At 40.0% G+C, this 15,034-nt stretch overlaps 1 protein-coding gene across 1 annotated transcript in view; it reads left to right on the top strand.

The window, feature by feature from the left end:
* LOC121313010 (copine-4-like) overlaps positions 1–15,034 on the top strand; it is a 124,422-nt gene that overhangs the window by 37,761 nt on the left and 71,627 nt on the right. Inside the window, exon 2 of the mRNA XM_041245096.1 lies at positions 14,221–14,400. Within this exon, the coding sequence (XP_041101030.1) occupies positions 14,221–14,400 (180 nt within the window). The remainder of the gene's footprint in view (positions 1–14,220; positions 14,401–15,034) is intronic.

Genomic DNA, 15,034 nt, shown 5'->3' with positions numbered 1-15,034 from the left:
TGATGTAGCAGGATCCAAAGAAGTAGTTTTGTTGTAAGATGGCTTCTCTAAATTGATGCCATCTGAAATCTGATTTCTTATATCAGTGGTTCATAAAGTGATCCCTGCTTGCTGGTAATAAGGTACATTATATAAGGAAGGCTCCTTCTTGTTTGTTAATTTAGCTATTGTTTCAAAAATAAATTGAGGATTATCTTTATTTGTTTATATAAGTGCTGAGTATAATTCAACAGACTATCTTTCCAGGCGAGATAAAAGTGTTTTTCACTTACGATCAAGTTTGTAACCTGTTTGTTAAAGTATATGTGTTGTATCATTAAACCATGGTGAAAATCTTTAAAAAAAAACATTTTTTAATTTTTTTTAGGTAAAACTGTATCTAAGATATTGGGGGGGGGGGGGGGGGGGGGGGGGTTATAATTATCAACGAACACAACCACTGATCTAGACTGAGCAAGAGCAGAGGTGGACAGTACTTCCACGATTGTATCAGTGATGGTGGAGTTTTATTGGACTTGATATTAATAATTAAAAAATAACAGCAGAATTATCTGAAACTAATATTAATGATAGACAGATTCTATACCACGAGTGATAAGTAGATCATGTGTGGCCATGAATATAAGGTTGGCCAAAAACATGTTGAATAAAACCAATTGGCTCAAGTAATATCATCAAATCTTCTCCAAACGGCTCTCGATCTACACTAAAATCAACTAACACCACAATCCTATCATGCTTGATAACAAGTGTTGATAAAAGTTCACTAAACTGATTAAAAACAAAGAGTTGGGCCTAGATGACGATAATTAACTGCAACCTGTATAGTATTTGGGCCACAAATAGCAAAAGATAGAATTTCAAATGAAGAATAACCTTCTGTATTCTCATAGTTAAGATCAAACTCCTTGCTGAAAATGGTAGCAACGCCACCACCGCGACCTATAGGAACCACCCTCTGATAGAAAGAAAAACATGTGGGACAAGCCTTTACTAGCGGTATAACATCAACCTGTTTCAGCCAAGTCTCAACTAAGGTAGTGATATCTTGATTTGATTCCAGAATAAAGTTGTTAATTAAAAGAGATTTATTATTCAGAGATCTTGTACTTGGTAATGCCAACTGTATCGAGATTAGTACAGGGCTACTAGAGTTGTCGCTGGCTGATGTGTTCATTTTAATTAGATTTTCAGAACATGAACCCAGGAAGCTGGAAATTGATAACAGTGGACTGATACTGCTTTAAGTGTTGCAGTTGTGGAATTTGATCACATGGCTGAGGTTTCTGAGTCATGTTTCCTGGTGGTATACTAAGTCAAAGGTTTTTATAATAGTTTTCTGTATTTTCTGCCAATCTTGTTGAACCTCTTCTATTTGGGTGCAGACCCTTTCTTAAAGACGCCAGGTCTCTCCCTGAAACTGTCCCAGTTGTCAATGAATCCGGGATTCTCAGAGGCAGCTAGTCTGCTAGCCAGCTACTGACAACAGGTAGGGGCCCAGAGACAGTTATATTCTTAAACAATTGTTTCTGATTTTTGACAAAGTGATTTAAAATGGTTCTTGACAGTCTCAGATTCTCTAACTCTAATATCATTGTTGTCTACATGGCACCTGCCCATGGTTTTCAACCAGATTTTCCAATTGGGAAGCAATATAAAGACCTCTAGCACCTGGAAAACATTTAACAGTTACTTTCTGGATGTTCTTGAAAGCTGTACTGGCATTTTTAACAATAGTCACCAACGAAGAGCATCTTGCTAGAGGTAATGTCATGTTTGTTTTGGTGGGTAAGAGCATTAAATCTATTTCTAATGTCAAGTTTAGGAGACACAGAAGCAGAAACCCTGACCTTCGATCCCCTACTGACAGCTACCCAACATTGCCCAACCAACTTATTATGTTGAACAGACAGTTTGTTCAAGCAGCCCCCTGGGAGCAGGGGAGCCGGCCAAGGTGGAAACAGGAGCTCCCAAATCCAACATAATATCTGCTGAAGCAGATTCTCCCTTTGACCTTTCAACACTGGTATTAGAGGACTCTATAGATGTAATGTTATTAAAGCTGCAGTCAATTAATTTCTCAGACTTAGTAATGTCGCAAAGGTTGGATATGTGTTCTTCCAGCGAACATATATTTATCTGCCAGTTCTTGATTGACTTTGTCAATGCGATTGGCAGCCATAAACATATAACATGATATTCATTGCATAGTTTTTGCATGATTATTGACAGAATTCATAATTAAAACTCTAACTAAAAGGCAGCAGAAATTTTGCTCACTCTGGTCTTTCCACCACTTGCCTACTACCAACTTCTTATCTGACTGTTGAATGTGTGGTCAGTGTGTCACACAACCACGATAACACCCACAAACAGCCCAGGTCCAGCCCACTCTGCTGCTGCTGCTGCTGAAAAACAACTGCAGCTGGTTTGAGGTTTGGTCAACCAGGCCTCAGATAAACCAGGGCTTTTTCTGCTGCCTGGAGTAAAGCTGCTGGAGGTTTATCTGGGGTATAACAGAGAATGGGGCTTTTTTCTGCTGCCTGGAGTACAGCTGGTGAAGATTCAGCTGAAATAAAACAGGTCTCAGAGAGACCAAGGCTTTTCCAGCTGACTGAAGTAGAGCTGTTGGCCTCTGTAAGCACAGAGCCTCCTGCTGGTCTGGAATCTGTTGGTGCAGTGCAAGATTACCTGCGAGATAATGCAATAGACACAAGATTACCCCTGAGATAAAGCAATAGACACAAGATTACCCACAAGATAAAGCAATAAACACAAGGGGAGAAAATGCCCTTTAGGAAGTAACCACTGGAATGGATTATTTTACCAATCAATGGTTGCACATAGTTTCTTGTTGGTAGAATTGGGTCAGCATAGCTGGACATTAAAAGGTCAGCTAAGTGAATCCCCAGTTTGTAAGGAAACCTACTGAATTGACTATATATAAGCTGAGCAGCCCAGGCACAGCAGGATTAACATTAGTCCTGTGAAAGGTCAGGATATCCAGGGGGCTTTGGTTTACTTCCTTAGTCCTGAACTTCCACTGTGATGGCAGCTTCATGGCACTGAAATTATGGAAGTGTGTGTACTGTGGGGGCTTCCCTGGGGTGGGGAGGGTAACACACATACAAAAATTCCCTTACTGTACACTATCAGAATAAAACATATGTGAAGGAAATTGGTAAAAGGAAACAGCAACATAACAAAAACAGATCAAATTACTACTCTAAATAACATTTTATTATAGCGATAGAACAACATTGAAAGTTCAGATGTTAATGTTCCCGTCTGAATGTTTTGCTTGTTTACTAATATTATTGAGAAATATACAGCATATTTCTCTCTGTGGTACTCAGTGATGACAAATGCTTCATTAACGAGTGTACTGTCTGGCAGCCAGTGATGAAGTTAGCTTTCTGGGCCTCTCACTCAACAGTTGAGCCTTGCATGGCGGTGCTGGCCTAATAGTAAAAATAATAACCAGCATTCTTTTTTGCCATTAAGAGATGGAGGGTTCTATGCTTTGCTGTTTAATAAAGGGAGAGACGTATGCCTGCTATTGCCCTGTAGAAGTGATTAGCTGCGTGGTTCATTTGTTTTGTATGCACTAGAATTTAAAGGGCATGATAAATGTGCACTGGCAGTAGCAAAAAAAAAGTTTTAAATTAGTATTGCACCTCAGTTGTTACTCAGTTTCTGATATACTACACATGGAAAATTATTGGGACAGCAGATTTTTTTTTGCTTTTTCTTCCCCAAGTGGTTTGCTGTTGTTTTCTGTGCAAGTTTAAAACACGAGATTGATTAATCATAAGAACATATACATTTTTTGTATTTTGTTGCTATGGTTCCTTTTGATCACACCTAGCAAAAACCAATGCAGTGCTACTCTTTACAAGAGTAAGGCTAAATTAAGTTATGAACCATACATTTAAGGATGTGGGATTACAATGAAACACACAGTAAATCTAATAAAATATAATTAATCTGTGTAATGCAATACTAATACTTTATATATGCTCCATACTTTAGTATGCTCCAACAGTGAATCATAAATTGAGATTTTTGGAAAGCATCAGTTTTTGTTTGGAACTTTTTTTCTTTTTTTTTCACTGCTATCCTTGTCATAGTGTGTATCTACTTTTCTGGTTCTAGTTAAAGGTGAATTATTGTTTAGTTAGTCCAATACCTCTCCTCTTTGTCTAATTATATTAAAATTAAATAAATGCATGCTGTATGCATTTGCTCATACTGTAGCATAACCAGGAGCGGCAGCAAAGGAGGGCTTGGGGGGCTGAAGCCTCCCCAGGGTTGCCAACTTGCTTCAGAGTTTACGGACATTTTGTCAGGTCATGTTTTTTAATTCGCCTCTCTAACTGCAAATGAATTGATTGTATTGAGCATGTAATGTGAGTGTAAATAGCGTGAGCTGTTGCTAAAGGAATGTAATTGTTTTTTTATTATTAAAACCACAAGCTGTCTGTGGGTGGGAATTACTTCCAGTGAGGATTGTTTCCATCAGTCAGACCTATACAGCTTGCTGATTTGCTGTATTTGTCTGATTGGGGCGGAACTATGCGAAGCAGAAATAACTATTACATTAACAGAAACTTAACCCCAAGGTTTAACAAGAAAGAGTGTGGGTGGGTGCATAATTCTCTATACCGACACAATTGCACTATTTTGATACATATTGTTTACCATATAACATTTCAAGCAATATGATTTAAATGCATGTTATGATGCTGTCCGGATAGAATTGCCACCGGAACTAAACAACTGAACACATTTATTGAAGCCACTCACGCAATTCACACCCACTTGCTGATTTAACATCAAATCATTTGCGGTTAGAGAGGCGAGTTAAAAAACCTGACCTGACTTAGTGTCTGTAAATTCTGGAGCCAGTTGGCAACCTGCTTATCCCCCCTCCTATAGCCCCCCAAGAGAAAGTACTAAGATGCTCATCTACCACTGTTTTTAAGTAAGCAAAGCCATACTGTCTCACGCTAACCTAGCAATCACAGAGAGAGACAGCTTTTCACTTGTGAAACTATTGACACAGCTCTACCTGACCTTAGAACAAAGATTGCTGTATCACTATTTGTATTGTTACTACAAATGCCCACATGGGAGGGCACCCAACTTTCAGCACCCACGAAGGGAGAGCACAAGCATCCTGCACCCACGAGGGGGGACTGCGTGTGTCCCTCAAGGGAGATCTGCACAACACCGCCCGGGGATTCATCACTTTGTTGTGTCCAGCAACCTGGGCACATCTGGAAATCCTGGGTCTGGAGCTCAAGAAAAGGGAACCGTCGGCTACAGTGAAGGGGGGAGAGGTGAGGAGACCACCTCCACCCGCTGTAGTTGCGCTACCGGAGTACGAAGCACCGCTGCCACTGCCGGAGTGTCCCGCACTGAGGGCAGCATTTCTGCTGCCAGCGCCACCATCATTGCCGGAGCACTCAGCACTGGTGCCACTTCGGGAGTGCACCACACCGCTGCAAGATCTGCTTTCCTGGAGGAGTCAGCCTTGGCAGTGTCACCAGTTCCGCTGACGGCATTGTCACTGTCAGCTTGGCAGCTGCCAGCATTGTCACTGGCAGCATTTCTGCTGCCAGAACTGCCTGTGTTGGAGGAGCCAGCTTGGACATTGTCAGCATTTCCGGTGACAGCATTGCCGTTGTCAACATTGAAGCTGCCGGTATTGTGACTGACAGCATTTCCACTGCCGGAGCCAGCCTGTGCGCTGTCAGCATTTGCCATTACCAGCAGTTCTGACGTCAGAATTGCCTCTACTGGAGGAGACATCATCACTCATGTCAGCATTTCCACGGCCAGCATTGTCACTAACAATATGGCTGCCCATGGGCCCATTGATGCCTCTGTTCCTGGCCCTGGACTATGACCGGAATGTTTGGGACTTTAAGGGGGAGGTGATCTTTGACGCCAAGTGTGTTGAGCACAAGGGTACACCCCGTCCCTGTGTGTATTTTGTTTATTGTTTGTATACCATATGTTGTATTATTATGATTTAAATGTATGGTTTAGTGTGTTAAACAACCCCCCACCCCCACCCCAGTTGTATTGTTATTATTGTTTGCCAGCCTGGATGGGCCGTGATTATTAGGTTAACAAGTAATTATTGATAAACTGGCTTTTGACCACGCGTATGAGAAAACACATGCAGAATGTGGTTGAGGGATAAACTAGGTAATTGATAGCCAGTTGGCCACAATATAAAAACAAGCAGCTTTGGCTGAACAGGGTTAGTGTGTTCAGAGGAGGAACGAGAGACATGAGTCATGAGGAAAGTAAAAGCGAAACTAAAAGAGACAACAGTTGCTACTCATGCTAGTTTTAGACTAGCACTATACCTGTTGTGTTCCATGTCTGTTTGTTTTGGCCACTGTGTCGTTTTGTTTTGTATCAGAGTTTTTACTTCCTTACCCTGGAGTACTGTCTGTGTCCATTCTCCTTCCTGTTATGACATCACCACACATCTTTTAATTAAAAAATCTCTGAAATTTAGTTAACATTTAGATGTCATAAGATAATTTGTGCCAAAATTAAAAACAAATAACCGACTAAATAAATAAATAAATTAAATAAAAACCGAAAATAAATACATAAAAAACTAAATAAATACATAAATAAAAAAACTAAATAAATAAATATCAAAATACATTACACAGAAAAATAGATTTATTTATGTATTCTAAATAACCCAGGCTTTAACTGTTTATAATTTGACTTCAGTTACACGTATTCTCTCAACCACACATTCAGGCCTACAGTGGTTGTCTTTATCACTAATATTTTTTTTTTTCCTTTCACTTATACATTTTAGCACCTAATGGTAACTTAAATACTCACGCGAATAAACTAACGTGCTTCTCACTATAGCAGTAACATAAACGTCAGATCTCACGTTGCAAGTGAGCGTTGCTAGGGAATGCTGACGTGTGTTCAGTACTGTACAGCATGAATTCAAGTAAAAAAAATTTGCAAACGCATTTTTGTTTGAAATGTGAACTGTAAATATACAGGTATGCCTAGGCTCGCTTTCGTGTACCAGCTTTATTTATTAAATACTTCAGTTTGCTGGACTGGATTTTTTGTACGTGTTTTACTGTAAAAACATTTTACTTATACATGTATATATAATTTCCATTACATGAGAGTAGATGTTGAAGTTCATGCTGATTTGAACTCGGCTCTCACCAAGATAAGCACCAACTAAGATGTAGCTTTGCAGTAAACTAATGTGATCCATCTGCATCTCCATCAATTTGCGTTGTTTTCCATCTGATGATGTAGATATCCTTCTGTCTGGTGTTGATTGCTGAAGTGTAATGCTGGCTCCAGGGATCAGTTCATTTTGCCTCCCCAGCGCATCAGTACACACAACGGCTGCGATGTGGCTCCGGGGATCAACCCAGTGCGGCCTCCCCAGCGCATCAGCATGACACCCGTCTGGATTGAGCTAAGTAGGGTACATCTCTGGGGTCTTCAAGTGGGCACTTTCCATCCTCGGTGTTTCGTTGACTAGCCCATGACACCTCAAGAGGACTCAACAGTGATTCTGGCGTCCCAGCATCACCCCCCTCCATTCTCCACTCAGCTCAGCCTAGCTTACTTACCTGTACATCAGCGTTGCTTTCTTTCTATTGTGCTTGAGATCCCCATCCAGAATCTATCCGTCTCAACCACAGCCAGTTGCTGCTCCTCTCTGCTGCTTCAGATAAGTTCTTCACTGTGCGACGCAACTCTTGGCCACTGAATCCGACGTCTCCGAAAAACCGGGTTGTAGAGTGTGCCACAAATCCTCGACAGCCCACCTCCACTGGGTAAACTCGGACTCTCCATCCTTGCTGTTCTGCTTCAGCAAGTTGAGCATACTGAAGTTTCTTCCTCTCATACGCCTCATCCATAGCATCTTCCCATGGCACTGTTAACTCTACCAGATGAACAAGGCGTGCTGATCCAGACTACAAGACAATTTCTGGTTGAAGGTTAGTGGTGGCAATCTCAGGTGGAGCCGTTGACCAACATCTGCCAGCATCTTCCAGTCTCTAGCAGCTTCCAGTTGTCCTGAGCGAGGCTTGGTTTTAACACCTTTTCTTGGTGGTTGCTCTCCTGGATGGAGGAATATTATATTTTGTGTGTAATGCTTCGATGGAACTGGTGGCAACTTATTGGTCAGGTTACGCTTGTCTTCCAATGCTAAGGCCAAACATCGCAGCACCTGATCATGGCGCCAAGTAAACCGTCCTTGGCTAAGACCCACCTTATATCCTTTAATGTGCCTTAATATTGCAGGTGATGAACACAAAGGACATGAGGGATCCTCACCCACCCAGAGGTTTAGGTTCTGTGGTGATGGGAGAACATCATATACTGATCTGATGAGGAAACTGATCCTGCTCCGTTCCATTGTCCATAGGTCTTGCCAGCCGATCTTGTGTTGTTCCACACTCTCCCATCTCATCCATTCTCCCTGCTTGCCCAGGGAAATGGCCTTTACGCACTTGATCCTCTCCTCCTGCTTTTGAACCTCATTGACTACCAGCTTCCGGTCGTTGAGCCAGGGTTGCCTTGTGCCGTGTAGGAGGAGCTGAACCGAGACCAAAACCTCATTTTCCATGCTGAACTTGCCCCATATTATCTCCAATTCGAAGGGCAGCCTTAGCTTCTTCCACAGCTTTCTTTGCCATCCATTTTCTTCAATTTTTCAACACAGGTGCTGCCTCCCTTACGCATTTGTCGTGTCAATCTACTAATGTCATTTCCAGTCGGACTTTGGCGCACTTAAACTCCTCGGTTAGAGCAGAGATTGGTAGCTGCAGTATTCCTTTACCATAAAGTCCCACTCTGCTGAGGCAGCGTGGAACTCCCAACCATTTCCTGATGTATGAACTGATTAAAGCTTCCAGCTTCTCAACTGTTGTCAAGGAAACCTCATACGCAGTCAGTGGCCACAGCAGTCTTGCCATTAAAAAATAATGCCATAATTGGCATTAAAAAATAATGTTACTTATTTTACATTTCTGCCATTTCAGATCGGTATTTATGAAATAAAAAATGAAACACTTTATGGCTTTTTAATTACCTTAATAATTAAGGCACTAGAAATACAGTAACAGATCGAAAAAGTACTAGTGACGATTTTAACGCTTTTTCGACGTGAGCTGCATTTTTAGAAAAATCCCATGATCCAGGTAGGGTCTTTATTATTTTCAATATTAAATTATGTTATGCCCAGAGGAAGCTTATAAGCCCCCCCCCCCCCCCCCCCCCCCCCCCCCCCCCCCCCCCGCCCAAATCATAAAAACATAAAAAGTTTTTGCTGTTTTACATACATTGTAGTTAATAAAATGTATTTCTGTAACTGAGGTGTAAAGCAGAACACTTAAAGATTATGTCACTGTTTTGTTCTTTATATATATACAGTTTTATTAAAATAGCTGTGCTTATGAAAAGAGGTTAATGATAAAGACTACAAGACAGATAGAAACACACATACCCAACAGCCGTGTTTCTCAAAACTTTTCTAGCTAGTACCCCCTTGTTTATAAGCTGAAGCTATATGTAACTCTAGACTTAAATAATAAAAAAAGCTAATATTTTTTATTTTATGTTATGCATCACTTGGATACTGTTTTTAAGTTAATGTGCCTTGATGATGTTGTGCTTGTATGTAGCTGCAATTTGTGAGCCTTCTTGGCCTGGCGTTATTGCAAATGAGAATTTGTTTTCAAGGGTTTTGCTTGATTAAATAAAGGGCATGATGGATTGATTAGTATTGCAGGTGAATGTTTAGTAATTAAGCACAACCCTGCTCAGAGCAGCTTAGTGAAAGAACACACTTAACAGCATGCTCAGTTCTGCTTCCCCTGAGCAGCTCAGAGTGCTACAGAGCAGATTTAATCAGTGATCGGAAAGATTCTGGCTCTGGTTACTTAACACACACACTCTGTATCTGTGTGAGTGAGAGCAAAATAAAGCTGTGTTGATTTTTAACCGCTTACATGCCAACAGCAGCCGGTGTGTCACAGTGCAGTTAAACGATATCTAGCTGTTCATATCAACTACTTCCAAATTCCTGGGCAATGCCCAAGAAACATGAATCAAACTCATCAATAGTGGAACAGCTAATACTGTTTTCATCAGTCCCTCTAAATCAGCTCTGCATCAAGTACCTGATTCTTTCAGAAAGAGTCCCAATAAGCCCTGTTTATGAAAATCTCACTAAAATGCATTATCCCTATTTCTTTTGTAAAAGGAAAAACATGGTTAATGTTACAAGATAAAAAAAAAAAACAGTTTTGCTGCAAAACAGTATATAGATTGATAGGTAGATATATAGATAGATACAGATGTAGATGCTAAAAGTAAAATCAAAAGTATCTCTCAATTGTAAATATAAAAAGGAGAAGCAAAGAAATCCCTGCAAAATCTGATTCTGCCCGAAGTGGCTTCATATTTGCATTAAGCAAAAATGTTTTTGTAGCGAGAATTTTTTTTAGGTTCATGTAGGGGTGAAAACAACTTATTCAGTCAACACTGGGGGCAGCTATCCCCCTACTTCTGTCTGAAACCATCCTGACGAGTAAAGTTCTGAATGATTTAGTCATGCATGTAGCATCTTCTTTTTCTTACTGAGACAAAGATGAACTGTGCAGTTGAACAAACTGAAAACAAGAAAGCATTCATATAGACCTTACGGTTTCCAGTTCTTTGATAAAATGTGTCCTTTTTAACCCAATTTATTATCCCTCTTGTGGGAAAATGAATGGAATTTAAACCGTATCTGGTAATTGCACAAAATGTGTGGTCTAGAGGAGAGGTAAAAATATGTAAAACACAAATGGCCCGATTCACAGAATGTTCATGATGGTGTGTTCTATTTCTGTGTTAATATCAGTGCTAGTACCCATCTTCTGCAAAGGTCAGTCTGTGTGCTTGTGGCAATGTTGCCCCGCCCCTGTGGGTATTTCTGTATTGTATGCAGCATGTTGTGTGTTAATGTTGGTGTATAGGATTATGAACATGAGTGTTTAAAATGTATATTTGTATTTAGGCACAAGGATTGCACAGCACTTCATGTGCAGGTAGAATGTAACAATATGTGAGCACAGGGAATTGCACTTTATTAATTCACGTGCAGTTGTACCGAGACTCCAATTGAATGATTGATTAGAAATCGAGTCTCGGTACAGCTGCACAAAAGCAGCATGTTTTCACTCACTTGGGATTGTGTGTTCGTGAGTGGAGAAGGGGTGTGGAGAGGAGAAAGTAAAAACGTAAAGTAAATTAATTTAAGCACATAATTGCTATTTCATGATGGAAGGACCAGTACGATACTTGTGTTTATTCGAACTCACTGTGTTTTGTTTGTCTGTTCGTCCGTTACTTGTTTAGTGTTAAATCGTTTAGTTTGTCTATTTATTTTGGACTCAAGTGCCGTGTCCTGTGCTTTGTTTGTCTTTCAACCTTTTATTTTCTGTTTGTTCATTCATTAAATGCTGGTAGCAACCAAGCACTTAGCTTCACCAAACTCCACGTCTCTGTCTGTTCTGTGTTGGTTCCTGTTTCTGGTCTGACGTCACCCAAAACAGCCATCTTTGTTACAGTGCTTGAATTGGTGCTATCAATACCTTTTCTTAATAGCACTTTGTGAATGCATTTGGGGCGTTCCTGTGTTAATTGCAGCTAGAGGAAAAGGAGCACTACTGTTGGAAAGCTTAGAATCTCAGCTTTACAGCTATATCAGCACTAACCGCAGTTCAGTTATTGTGTAGTTCAATGTTTGATGTTGGGTATATATATATATATATATATATATATATATATATATATATATATATATATGAGAGAGAGAGAGAGAAACAGCTTTACAGAGTGGCACAGAAAATAAGGGGACATGGCATGAGTTTGTAATATTGTAAATAGTTATTTTCAGTGTTCCATAGTCTGTTTTGTTCAACAACAAGTTGTGATTGTGTTCAGTTGGTAAAAGGCTAATAAAACTGTTGTTTTTCAACCATTCTTCTTAATTTTTTTCCCTATGTTCATTTATATTGATGTTCAATGGTGCGAGTGTTTTTTTAAGCCGTCACAAAAAAATTCGTCTAATGATTTTTTTTTGGAATATATATATATATATATATAGCGCTGGAAAAAATTAAGAGACCACTGCAAAATTATCAGTTTCTCTGGTTTTACTATTTATAGGTATGTGTTTGGGTAAAATGAACATTTTTGTTTTATTCTATAAACTACTGACAACATTTCTCCCAAATTCCAAATAAAAATATTGTCATTTAGAGCATTTATTTGCAGAAAATGACAACTGGTCAAAATAACAAAAAAAGATGCAGTGTTGTCAGACCTCGAATAATGCAAGGAAAATAAGTTTGGTACTACTATCACTGTTTTGCCATCCAGAGGCACCTTTTAAGTCTCTACCAGCTTGGCACATCTGGACACTGCAATTTTTGCCCATTCTTCTTTGCAAAACTGCTCAAGCTCCGTCAAGTTGGATGGGGACCTTTGGTGAACAGTAATTTTCAACTCTTTCCACATAATCTCAATTGGATTGAGGTCCAGGCTTTGACTGGGCCACTCCAGGACATTGACCCTTTTGTTTTTAAGCCACTCCAATGTGGCTTTGGCTGTATGTTTGGGGTCATTGTCCTGCTGGAAGATGAATGTTCTTCCAAGTCCCAGGTCTCTTGCAGACATTAGCATGTTTTCCTCCTGGATTTCTCTGTACTTTACTGCATCCATTGTGCCCTCTGTCTTCACAAGCTTTCCAGGCCCTGACGCAAAGAAGCATCCCCACAGCATGATGCTGCCACCACCATGCTTCAGGGTAGGGATGGTGTTCTCAGGATGATACCATGAATGACATCTACTTGCTTATGATTGGACAGCTGCGTAAAACCTGGCAGATATTTGACTCTCCTATTGGTTAAACTTTGAGGACCACTGATCTAAACAGACAAAAAAGGCCCACAAACACTTACAGGTGTTGTTAATTACCTAATTATTTGCAACATATGTATGTACATATGTACAGTATGTAATTAACCAATGAACTGTTATTAGGCCCTCACCAATATGGCCTCCTTATACAACCGTCCTCACCTTTGGTGGCGTATATGTTCCTCAATCCCATGGTACTAAAGCCTGAAATTAGTGTGTGGGACATATACTCCACCACTATATATAAATAATTAATAATTTAGCACACAGTTTTATCCAAAGCTACTATGGGGTGAAGTATGCATCAACAACTGCTGCTGCAACCTCACTTACAATAGGACTTCAATTCTTGAGCTATTTTTAGTTAAAGCAAAAGCTTTTAATTATCCCGATGTGGATACAGCCAGCTGTATGGAGGTATTACGCATAACAATTTATTTGATGGAGATAATAAGGTAAGAGTCCCACTGTCATTGGTAAAAGGGTGGTATTACTGCAAATGTATTATTCATGAGAGCTGATCGAACACCACAGAAAAATACCATTAGGACATTCATGATCCTGCATCCTCCGATCCCACAACCAAGCCAGCTTCATCTTCTGCACCCAAGAGCGAATGTCATCCAGCTACCGGCCACTTGGAGGACAAAAGCCAGCCCTGCAGGTGTCTGCCTGAGCTCACTGGGCGCCTGGCCGGTAGGGTCTGCTGTACCGTGATGAGGAAAAACAATCCCTGTCGGTTTTGCCTCCCTAACCTGCAGGAGTGCCAGTGCCAATGCAATGCCCCCTCCCAAATCCCCAGCAAAGACTGGTGACTTTGCACAGCCAGGATGCAAACCTGTGCTTCCCTGGCTGTGTGACCCCATAAAACTGTATTTGTAATACGCAAAAAAATGCTCCATGCTTCCTTTCTTCTCACATACATGTTTGTCATGGTGAAGGGAATGTCTTGGAGTAGTTTCCACACTAACAGTGACTTTTGCACTCTCATACTCCTTTGTGTACTTGAATCTACTGGAAAAAAAATAATCAAAGCAGCCAGCAAAGCAGTAGTATTTTTTCTTTTGAGATGATGCCTAAATTAACATTTGTATGGTTATATTAAACCTCAGTTGGCCAAAACATTACTTATATAGTTTCACAATTGATGAATAAGTGAACACGGCATTTAAAGATAACATTAACCAGAACCCAGTGTGACGTTCATATGCTTTATCTCTTGAACAGGTTGACAGAACAGAGATTATCCGAAGCAGTATAAACCCAGTCTTCTCCAAAGTGTTTACTGTAGACTTTTACTTTGAAGAAGTTCAACGGCTACGGTATGAGGTTTATGACATCAGCAGCAACCACAACGGACTGAAAGATGCAGACTTCCTTGGTGGAATGGAATGCACGCTTGGCCAAGTAGGTATTGTGAAGTTTCATATAGACTCTTTTACCTTTAAGAAGCTAGAATTCTATAACCAAAGCTACTAAATTGTTATTCTACCGATCCAATTCTCCTTTGTTGTGTAAACTAATTATTGAGCAAACCTGCAAATGGTTAAGTATGAGTCAATTTCAAGACACACTGGGCAGGATTTCTACATTTGTAAATTATAATTCCAGTGTTAAATCAACAAAACGATATGTAGCGTTGATTTTGGCATTTTCAAGCAGTCGTTATGCCTATTTTGTTATTAAATAATCATGCTAATGTGATTTCTGAAATTATGTTGATCTACGAAATAATGTTAATAGCTTAACGAACAGTGCTTCTTGTGACTTTCTTTTCTTTGCAAGGGAATTTAAAAGGAACTCTGTGTTAATTCTCATAATTTATCAGGAGTTAATTTGCATTTGGAAAAGCAGGGTTTTAATTAACGAAAGAGAAACAGAAATGTAACAGACCGCAACTTACGCCAACGATAGAGTGAGAGCGTGTAAAGGATCAGGGTTAATTTCTTACAGACTACCTAGATAATTAAATATTTGTAGTTATGAAAATATTTAAGCATTTTCTATAATTGTGGTTATGAATGAGATTTGTTCACTTGTT

The sequence above is a fragment of the Polyodon spathula genome, chromosome 3, assembly GCF_017654505.1.
Source record: "Polyodon spathula isolate WHYD16114869_AA chromosome 3, ASM1765450v1, whole genome shotgun sequence".
Lineage (NCBI taxonomy): Eukaryota > Metazoa > Chordata > Actinopteri > Acipenseriformes > Polyodontidae > Polyodon > Polyodon spathula.
Note: the sequence above shows the minus strand (reverse complement) of the source record. Positions and strands in the feature narration are given on the sequence as shown.